We start from the raw sequence: 11,630 nt of genomic DNA on the forward strand, positions 1-11,630 counted from the left end.
GGCCAGATCTATGACATTATATTATGGATTTTTACAACAATTAGCTTCATTAAGGTCGATCGTTAATAGATTACAAACCGAGCAGTTCTTGTTTTATGCCACTTAAGTTAGCTTTGTAGAAACAGAGCTTTTAGACATACCCGGATATTATAATATAGTTTTTGATAAGAATGCCTTGTGGTTAATGAAAAGCATCCAAGTTTTAATTATCAATGGAGAACGCCTACTGTTAGCACTTGTTCCGATCGTTATTTCTGTCATCCAACATAATGACAAAATGTCAAACTGTGATGATGTCTTTTAATTTTTATACAATGTTTTTATTCCATTGGCGGGTTAACGGGCTTACAGCCCATCTGTCGTTAAGTTACTGGGGCCCGTAGACATCACACTGTGCTTCCACGCATTTTAAGACATGAAGTAGAATTCTCTAATTTTTTCCCCTACCTAAGCTGGCAGCCTTAGAGGGCTATCCCAGCGTAGTAGCCGAGCGAGCAATTCAGTTCATGGTATTATAATATGTTATAGAGCCCCTCTAACCTGAGAATTCTCAATTTTATTGTCTAACTACAATTTCTCTTTGTACGTGAAACGCATGACGGCTTCAATGTAAATATACGGCAGGGCGAAAAGATCAACCCGTCCAGGCTCACAATACGCCCCGCCACTAAAAAATAATATATTTATTACTAAGCAGGAGGGAAATTAACTGTAATTCTAACGAGTTCTCGATAAGATTGTTAATCATTTAGATTATATTGTTATCTTTTTAATAAACAAAAATAACGAACTGATTATGAAAAAAAACCTTTCACGATTCATAGGGCGTAACCTAATAGGAAAAAAAGTATTTTGTAAAAAACGTATGTCATTTATTTTTCAATATTTGCTAATGCAACTGAATAAAAAAAGCCGTCATTGTTCGTGCTGCATCAGTTTTGCGTTTATTAATAAAGGGAATACAAGAATTACTACGTTTCTTAACTAGCTAGCTTTAGTCACTAGCGACAATAAACTTATGCGTTCTTCGATAAAAATAAATTAACTGCATAAAATTCTGATATCACATAGTTATTTTATTTAATACTACATACTATTTTTAATTTCCTTTTTATTTAGTACCCTCACACTCAATAAAATTTCTAGTCTAGTCTAAATGATTACGATGGTCTGCCGATAGTATTATGAGTCGAAGAGCAGAAGAAAGCGGGAGACAAAAAATAACTTTACAAAATATACTGAAATAAAGAGGATGACGAACACTGAATATTCAAACTGACCTTGCGTTAAAATTAGATGTAAATAAAAAGGCTGCGGGTAGTCGAGTACTAATGTTGATATAATTTTGCTACTTTTAATGCGGCCTAGGCTGGTACACGGTCATTTGTTTATTGTTTATATTGTTGTTATATTGTTTATACGTAAATACCTAAGGGTGATATTAGGTATTTACCTATTTAACTTTTAACTATTTACCTATTTACTAACATTTAACTATTGGAAATCCGTTTCTGACCTTTAAAAAAAAATCCGCATATTTTGTAATGTATACTTACTTTCTATTAATTATACCTAATGCCTTAATCAGCTGTATACACTTTCAATTGACGATTTCACTTTTTATTACATTTTTGAAATTGTGAACATAATAATAGTACAACATATGAAAATATTCGTTGAAAAAAAACCAATAGTTATAACAATATTAAAATAACCTTAGTCATTCGTTACCACGAAAACTGTAAAGTAGGTATTCCAAACGTCGAAAATAATGTAATGACTAAACAATAAAAGCAGCTTTAAATTAGTCTAGCACTCGTGAAAACCGAAGAAAATCCATCAAAACCAAAATTAGCCAGGCTCATCGTTGGAAGCTCGTGGATAGACCAGCTCTATAACGGAAATGTCAAATTTTGTGTTTATTTAAAAGTTCTGCAAATGATTTAATGCTTAGTTTAGATTGAAAGCACAGACTCTTACATGACAGAAGAATACATACAATGCTTGCAAAGACAGATCGTTTCTGTACTTCAAAATATGTAATAAGAAATTAGAGTCGAGGTAAACGTCCTGCCATGCTAGACAAGGATCCGGACAAAGGACTTGCGATGCATCCCTGTCTGGTTGTTGACCTTTCGTGAAACTCGTATAAGTAAATTGCTTTAAAATCTTTTTACTCAATAAAAAATGCCTAGTTTTGCGACGTATTGAATTCGCAGAAATGGGCTGTGAAGATAATAAAATTTAATAATATGCTGCTGATAATTTATACCACTGATGATTTTTTTGATAGCATTTTGTTATGTCGACCTATACCTCTGATGATTTTTTTGATATCATTTTGCTATGTCGACCAATTTCATTTAGTTACTGCTCATCTCGTGACCCGCACACATACCTAATGAAAACTTTTTACTTTTACAGCTTAACCTTTTTCGTTTTCATTATTATTTCATTCCTGATATTTCTACTTTGTTTTTACATATTATTTCAATCAGTAGCGGCATTTTCAAGAATTAATAATTATAGAATTCTGTTGAAATCAATTATATCTAAGTATTAAAACACGATAGTGTTTGCCAGCTGTCAAATATTTTGTCTTCGTTTGACTACATACTTTGTTGTATATCTGGACTCTTCTATTTATCACTTAGTAGCTTAACTATGTTATCAGTCTAATTAACTATTGTATATTACTATTAAGTGTTATCTTGTTGTCTTTAAAATTACCAAAATATGTGGTACTTAAACATTTTAGAGAAGATTTTAGAGAAAATCACAATGTCACTATTCAATTTCAAATAGTACAATGTGATTTTTATTTATTACTCAGGGGGGTGGACGAGCTCACGACCCACCTGATGTTAAGTTGTTACCGGAGCCCATAGATATCTACGACATAAATGGATTGTACTTCTGTTAAAACTTTTAGGCAAAAACAAACTAGTAGGCCCCGGCGAGATTCGAACTCACGATCTCCTGTTTACTAGACAGGCGCTTTAACCAACTAAGCCACGGCGCCGCCAAGCCCCCAGCCCAAATTATACATAGGATTTTAATGATAACGATGACAATTGTTTAATTTAAGACACCCAAAAATAGTTCTAAATAGCAATAGCAGAGCGTTATGTACTCCGGGCTGCTACCACGACTATACCTGAGTTCTGCTACATATTTCTGCAATGAAGTAATCATGTATTCGAGTTTGAAATATGGCCGAAGTGTAAATGCTTCCTGGTACTCAAAAACATCTCAATGTGAATACCGGCACCCGCCTTGGGATGTGAGATCGAGGTCTCAATTGTATTGTATTAACGCTTCAAGTTGGCACCCATGATTGTTTCGCGGCAGAAATAGTTGGGATGGTGGTACCTATGTGTACGAGCTCACAAGATGACCTGTCACCAGTAATTACCCAAATTATAATGTTTGTCTTCTTTACTGTCATTTTCAGAACGACTGTATATTTCAACCTTAACTTGTCGGGTAGGTATCCTTTTTCAGTAGCTTATGAGGCTATTCCAGCTACGCCTTGATGGGTAGGTGAGCTTACGAGCTCAACCTGAAAGAATTTGCTAACACTAGCCCTAGCAAGAGCAGTGCTTCGCAGAATCTAACACTGGATCGGAATCGCGTCCCGCTGAGAAGATCCGGCGAGAAGCTCTGCGGGCTGTGTCTGTGGGTTAGTTCACTCGTCAAACTTTTGACCGGTGCTTGAGGGTCCTAAAAGCACCGAGAGTGAATCCGGGGGATCCGACAAGACATTTCGGGCGACGTCGGCTTTGCGTTGCCCCGTCGCATTCGGATAAGGTCGGGTATCTTTAATACACGGTGCTTGGAGAGCCTAATAACACCAAGATTGGATCTCGAACGCGTTAAAGTATGTCTTGCGTGGTTTAACAGGCACCGAAACAAAGGGATTGATGAAATATGATTTTTTTATAATCGTAAGCGGTCACCTTGTTGGTTAGACCATTTTTTTTACGGGCCGGGGGCCGAACCTCCTACGAGGCGCACGGGATATGGGGACTTGACAATCTGCAGATGTTGGAGGCAGACCGTGGGTACAAGGATATTTTTCCAATATAATATTTTATCACAAGGGGTGTTCCCGCAGTCAAGACTTCAACCAGACTTTGGTCGGTCTGATGCTGGTGTGCCCGTTACTCCGCAGGTGCCGGCGGAAGCTCAGCGCCGCAGTACCGATTGTTTCGTTACTGTTAGGCATTGCTGAGACGGTAACGCCTCGTTATTTTTCTTATCTTTGTTTTTATTTTTTGTACCTAATTTATGATTGGAATAAATGTTTGTTATTATTATTATTATTACTTGCGGCGCCACCCCGAGGACTTCCGACCTCCGCGGTACGGCGACGCTACCAGGCCGCCCGGCGATACCGCTGGTGTTCCGGGACACCCCGCTGGGTCAGAATCAGACTGCCAGGTCGGAACGCGATACAACGCCACCCGGGTTGCTCTTCCGGGTGACTATTACCGGGAGGAGACTACCTCTTCACTGTTAGTTAGACGCTGGTCCAGAACCTAAGCAATGCCCCAAACGAAAACTTATCCCAAAAAAGTCATTACTGTTCGGCGATTTAGTCCCAGCACAATCTGTCAGTTTTTTACCAAATGGCACCTGTATTACTGCATTAAGTACTGTGAGAATCTGTACACAATGATGGAGAAGCTCTGGTAGTCTAGTTTGATCGCTCGTCCCCGCTGCTCCTACACGACAATGCTCGACCTCATATGGTACAACAGACGTTATTTAAGCTACAAGAGCTAGGGTTGGAAGTTTGCGTCATCCACCGGACTCACCAAACCTTGTACCGGCAAACTTCTACTATTTCCAAAGTTGAGACAACATCTTGGCAAGAAAAACACATTAATACCTACCCGAGAGACAATACAAAATATCTTTGAAGATTTTGTTGGCTCCGGTAGACCCTTTTTCCTGAACGGTATTGACAGTTACCACTACGCTAGCAGACGCATCAGATCATGGGTGAATACTTTGATTGAACTAAATAAAAAACATTTATACTGAAATTGCTAAACTTTCTATATACTAAAAGGCAATTTCGTAGGTAATGAATGACCTAATTACGACGATTGAACTAAGACGCTAGTTTTCATTCCTCTATTTACACTCGATACACACTCACCTTTTTTTTATGATTGAAAGATTACTGGTGGCCCGGAGGCCTTTCCAGCTTCACCAGGACAGGTGGGCGAGGAAAGGCTCAGCCAGGAGGGGTGAGATTTGCTAACAACTGCCCGAGCGCGTCCGAAGGAGGCCTTACAACTCAAGAGCAATTGCTTCGCGAATGAATCTACTACCGGATCGGAATCGCGACCCACTGAGAAGATCCGGCGAGAAACTCAGCGGGCTGATGCATGGGCTAGGTTGCACGTCGACCTCTTTGTCGAGTTCGACGAGTACGGTTACCGGGGTTCCTAAGCCTGCTCCTAGTGTGCAAGAGTTATTGGATTTGATGGAGCCTTTATTTAGGCCGACGAGTAGTTATTATAAAGCGCGATGCCGTTGCTGGTGTATGTCGGTCTAGAGGATAATTCGCCTGGTGCACTTTTATTAAGTGAAGCGGCAATGCCTGGCTTTAAATGCAACAGATATTTTTCCAACGAAATACGTAGTTTCCTCAAGTATACAAAAATCTTCGATAAAGGAATAAGATATTGTGTAAAAACAACACTGCATATAATGTAGGTAATTCGTACAACTGAGACATAGACCTCATGTCTCAAGGTAGGTGGCGGAATTATCAGAATATTATAGCATCATTTTACGATCTACATCATATATGGTAGTTCAAGGACGGATGGAAGGTAAGATCACGCGACCGATCACCAACCCGCTGAACCGACTAATCAATATTTGGTATAATTTATCTTTATTCTTGTAATGTTCCATTCCCATGACATCATTTAAAAGTGAAGCTATATTTTACTATTATTTGGGGGAATTCCCGGAATGTATTTATTTAGTATTTTTGAAAAAATATTTTTCTGCGGCCATCCAGCTTTTGTAGTAAATTTAATTAGTCAGGAAAAGTATGTAGCTTGGACAGCCCTGTCCTAGTTAATGTAAATTAACTTTTACTCTGTCAGGTTCGCTTGCATTGCGGACTGAAGCTTTAAGCCTTTATGCCATCATTCTTCACATTCATTACACTTAATTTTACTTACATGATGCAATAAATTTCAAATTAACGACCCCTTGCACCGCGGGAGTGTGCGGTATGTGGGACTACCGAATTCACCCACTAAACAAACTCGACAAAAATGTGAAGATTAGATCCAACTATGGAAATTTGCATTGCTGTTTAGTTCTACCCACGAATTAATAGTTTTAAAAAAGTATAATTGGCGAAAAAAAAAGCAAGCGCACGACACAAGGAACGAATCAATTTTCAGTTATTTCATTTAAAAAACTCCTCATTTGGAGTTAGTATATTTTTTGGATTAAATTCATTGAAATATTTAATTATTACCCTATTAATTATTTAAGTTATCATATTACATTAATATGATTAGTCGTAATATAATTAAAATTAAACATTAATTATTATATTAGGTCCTTACATATTATGAAATTGGCGTTTTGTATGGGAGGAATAAAAAGGTTTTTTACTTTCCCGATTTGCTTCAAGTGGATTAATACAGTTTTATCACTTAGGTACACCGAAGCCTGCAGCTATCTCTGAGTGCTTTGTGATGGATCCGCTTCCTCAATAGCCTTTAATGCTTCATTTTCCACTTTGGTCTCCGGCCGTCCACGGGGTTGATTCTGAAGGTCGAAATTTCCAGAACGAAAACGTTGAAACAAAAAACGTACCGTGCTTTTTTTTGCAACATCAGGGCCGTACATAGAGATGAGATTTTACCCGAAAAAAACCCAAATGTGGGAAAAAAACCCGAATATAATATTTGGGTTTTTTCGTATTTAGCACATGTAACATCTAGGTAATATGTAGGTACATGTATATATCAAATAGTACGTACTATTTAAATACTATTACTACTAGTTAGAGCTAATCTAACTTGGCTTATTTTCATAATTCAATAAATACGTTATATATACTCCATGCTATCTAATTAAATAAAAAAACCTGTCTGTTTGTGTGTGTGTTAAACTATTTATAAAGAAATGGTCAAAGAAATTACAGACGAACTGAAGTCTATGATTGGATTTGCAGTGTGATGGCTGGAGCAATCAGCGCAATGAAGGTATCATCAACTTTATTATTGCAAAACCCGAGCCTGTTTTTGTTAAAAGCCTTAATACTCTAACAAACCGACATACAAGCCAATATGTACCTCAACAGTTTTTTTTTTTTTTATTGCTTAGATTAGATTGGACGAGCTCACAGCCCACCTGGTGTTAAGTGGTTACTGGAGCCCATAGACATCTACAACGTAAATGTGCCACCCACCTCGAGATATAAGTTTTAAGGTCTCAGTATAGTTACAACGGCTACCCCACCCTTCGAACCGAAACGCATTACTGCTTCACAGCGGAAATAGGCGGGGTTGTACCTACCCGTGCGGACTACCAAGAGGTCCTACCACCAGTGATTACGCAAATTATAATTTTGCGGGTTTGGTTTTTATTACACGATGTTATTCCTTCACCGTGGAAGTCAATCGTGAACATTTGTTGAGTACGTATTTCATTAGAAAAATTGATACCCGGCATTTGAACACCGGTGCATCGCTACATACGAATGCACCGAACGTCTTATCCTTTAGGCCACGACGACGACAGAATTAAATTTATAAACGCGTACGAAGGCCACAAATTTGTAACTCTTATCGGAGATAACGCAAATAATATTCAAAGAGCATTTCAGATAGTTAAAGATTCGTATGCACATATAATACCGATGAGATGTGTAGCACATACATTGAATTTGCTATGCGAAGATTGCTTAAAACTAGAACCTATTAATGCTTTTATATCGATTGCCACAGACACGATAAAAGCAATAAATAGAAACCAAAGTATGAGCGCTTTATTAGCTCATATTGTAAAAGAAAAAGGTTCTGCAATTAAGTAAAATTCCATCACAATGCGTAAAAAAATCTTATGATAAAACAAGAAGACGTCTTTTTGTTATTTTAATAAACTGCTAGCTTTATTTTAGTTCCTGAATCCTACTATACATTTTAACGTTTCGAACAACAGGTAACACAGCTAGTCCAGGCACAAAGTATGTGTGATTCGCAAAAAAATATTTTTCGCTGCATTGTTCTAAAAAAAAAAAAATTAGTTAATTTTATTAATATCGTGATAATTACGTTAAATAATGAAAATACCCGTCTATTGGTTTTCCCACATAAATACTCGGTTTGACCCAAATGAGAAAAAACCTGGGTTTATTCCTGCGCCCATCTCTAGCCGTACACATAATTAATCCTTCGAGCTGTTTCTGCAGCACTAGTGCACGGTAGAACTCGTACTCGTAAATTTACCGATACCTCATGTTTTTCATTTGCGGTAATAAGCGACGCCAAAAAAAAAAAAAAATGAATGGCTGTTTTCAAAACTCAAATGTACCAGCTAAATGAACTAATAAATTTGAATTTGGAATTCTTAACCAAAGAGGAGATATTTAGATCAAAGTGGTCAGTACGACAAAACGCTAATTTCATATGTAAGGACATAATACAATGAAATCACAAAATAGTCATATTATTATTTTAGGGGAACTTACTGGATGGATTGATAACAAATAATTTACTATCGAAAGCAAATAACTTTTTGTGGAACCCCTTATGTTCTGAGCCTTACGAATTGTTGACTCCCATTTCATTTGGCACGCCAACGTAAGCCCCCTGTGGTCTCCCGTGGAACCCTGGTGTCCACCTGGACCATTTTGGGATTTTTTTCTTTATTAAAGCTATTTTACAACGTGCTTGTTTATATATATATATTTTTTATATTAATGACGGTTTTTATTTTCCCACCGACTATTCTTGTATGTGTCAATATTCACTCAGAGAACCAAAATAGCAGTTAGCCCACTGAGTTTCTCGCCAGATCTTCTCAATGGGTCTCGTCTCCAATCCGGTGGTAGATTTTGCAAAGCACGGCTCTCGCTAGGGCTAGGTAGAAAAAAAAACAGCATAGTATAGCAAATGTTTCACGAACAAGGGCAGTTTACATAATGATTTAAAAAAAACATTCTAATAATTTAGTAACAAAATAATACAAATCAAAGCCCAATACAGAAAATAAAAAAATAAGAGTCAAAAAATAAAACAACTAAATTTAAATTACTAAAATATTTATCAAAATTATCAACACCCTCCCAATTTTTTATACGAACATCCATGAATGTCACTCACCCAGAAACAAAATTATAAACATAAAATAATATTGGCTAAGAAAGTATTAATTCTTAAAACGCGATTGTAAATTCATTTACATTTTGGTACACGCACATATCACACAGGTATAAAGGAGAAACCCCATTTTGGGCCTAAGCGTTACACGAATGGGATATGTACCAAAAAATTCGTCTACTTTGCTTGATTAACCTATTAAAATCTTAGCTTCATTGACAATGGCCAAGTGTAGAAAATAAGTTGAATTCAATTTTTTGTTTTAAACAATCTTTGTAAACATCTGCAACACTTATTTCAATATACGTAACTAGCTCCACAAACGTGCGGATTAGAATTAGAACATCCATAAAATAGGATCGATTTAGTGGAAATCAAGTGTAAAAAATAATTAATACTCTTTTGCTTTAGGATAAATGACTGTTTTTATAGGTATTTTAATCAATGTAAATAGAGTATGGCCATCGAATCGTGACACAACTACTTACAATGGCGGCAATTCAAAATATCTACAACTGACAACATTAAATATAGCATGAAAGGGTAGTTTTGCATTTTTATATTAATGTGACTATGCCATAGAAAAACACAAATGTATCAAATCGTGTTATGTTATTTTTAATGATGCCAACTGAAGATATTTTGGATTTTGCCGTAAAGCAGTAATGCGTTTCAGTTTGAAGGGCGGGGCAGCCGTTGTAACTATACTGAGACCTTAGAACTTATATCTCAAGGTGGGTGGCGCATTTACGTCGTAGATGTCTATGAGCTCAGTAACCACTTAACATCAGGTGGGCTGTGAGCTCGTCGATGGGTATCTAAGCAATAAAAAAAAAAAAAGGCATGAACTAAAATGAAATGAAATGTGGTGAGATAATATGGGAGCACGTAATGATTTATATTTTATATAAAAAAGCTATCATATAAATATAGTTTTTCATATAAAAAAGTTTTCATTAAAATTAAAATAAGACTGACCTAAAGGTCTTAGTTACCAGGTCATAAAATCCCTTAAAAAATCATTTCGTGCGCAGCGCGTTTCGCATTACGTTGTTTTTAATTTTTGGCTATCGTTCGTTTTCGTAAACAACCTAACGCGCGATTTCTCGTAACATGTTCCATTTTTATTTTCAAGCAACCTGTTGCTGCAACAGGTTTCGTAAAAAATTACTCATCTTTAGTAGGAAATAGCCTCAAAAATATCGTTTTTATTAAAATATCTCGAACAATAAACATAACCTAAAATGTAAACATTGTCTGATTTTACCAATTTGGCCATTGCTGGGAGACCTGAAAATTGGGCTCATGAAACCTTCTTAGGTATTGTAACTTATGCCCAAATTCTAGCACTGTAACGCCAGGCCCAAGTTTGTATGGATATCGGGTTTGTCCTTTGATGATATATTTTATAATGACGACCATGATTAAGTACTCGAAATAAGATGGCTTCTTCAAATATTTATTTTTGAACAGATTCCTCATACAAATGTCCCAGCAGAAAAATAAGAGAAGTTTTTTTTTGTGTTGGAAATATTATACTTGGCCCGGAAGCCATGCCTTTTAACCAGGTCTGATGGTCCCAATGTGTAGCTTTATACGGTTTAAGGCCATTTACATTTTAAAATGGACAGTCAAGTGAGTTACATTATGACTATTTACCAAATTGTACATTTTTCCTAGATATGTAATAAACAAGGAAAATTTATAAATATATGTTATTTAAGTAATCTGGTTTTAAGTGGATAGCGACATCTAAATAGAATATAGAGTGACCTCACTTTAAGTAAACTAAGTTCTACAATAACAATAAATTATACAAATTAATCTTAAATAAAGTATTCTATAAATGCTTATAATTATTAATATAAAAAAAATATCAGCAGGTTTTGATTCATTAGGATCATTAAAAATTTTACTAGCTATTTATTAATAGTATTGACGTATGTAGTGAACAAATTTGTATATATATATTATACATGACAATTTTTTACTACGTAAATCAGCAGCGCACCGGTGTCTGTAGTAGTTACCGACAGGCGGGGGGTCTCATCGGCCCATAAATACGTGGAACATTTTAAAAAATAAATCTTATTGTATCATGCATAAATTTTTATTAGAGGTATGTTTTAATATCATTTTCTTGTAAATTATTATCGTAACATAGCATAACAGCTATTGAAAGTCACACTGAAAGTCCTATGAATTGGTGATAGGTATGATAGAGATTAGGTTTCACCATAAACTAATAAATAAAAAATGGGA

General features: G+C 36.1%; 1 protein-coding gene and 1 non-coding gene across 2 annotated transcripts; one reads left to right on the plus strand and one right to left on the minus strand.

Annotated features, from left to right (window-relative positions):
• Positions 1-2,948: 2,948 nt before the first annotated feature.
• On the minus strand, positions 2,949-3,022 carry TRNAT-AGU (transfer RNA threonine (anticodon AGU)). The gene has a single exon. It is a non-coding gene; the product is annotated as a tRNA-Thr (tRNA).
• Positions 3,023-3,193: 171 nt separating this feature from the next.
• LOC149501434 (uncharacterized) lies at positions 3,194-8,216 on the plus strand. Its single transcript, XM_089732831.1, has 3 exons — positions 3,194-3,283; positions 7,220-7,347; positions 7,789-8,216. The coding sequence occupies exons 1-3, from the start codon at positions 3,194-3,196 to the stop codon at positions 8,078-8,080; spliced, it is 510 nt and encodes a 169-aa protein (XP_089588957.1). The 3' UTR covers positions 8,081-8,216.
• The last annotated feature ends 3,414 nt before the right edge of the window (positions 8,217-11,630 follow it).

Source organism: Bombyx mandarina, chromosome 15 (assembly GCF_030267445.1).
Source record: "Bombyx mandarina strain Sakado chromosome 15, ASM3026744v2".
Lineage (NCBI taxonomy): Eukaryota > Metazoa > Arthropoda > Insecta > Lepidoptera > Bombycidae > Bombyx > Bombyx mandarina.

Coding starts and splice junctions, on each gene's coding strand:
- LOC149501434 (XM_089732831.1), top strand. CDS start 3,194: ATGTATTCGAGTTTGAAATATGGCCGAAGTGTAAATGCTTCCTGGTAC. Junction 3,284..7,219: donor ACCGGCACCCGCCTTGGGAT/GTGAGATCGAGG, acceptor TTGGATTTGCAG/TGTGATGGCTGGAGCAATCA. Junction 7,348..7,788: donor AGCCAATATGTACCTCAACA/GTTTTTTTTTTT, acceptor CGACGACGACAG/AATTAAATTTATAAACGCGT.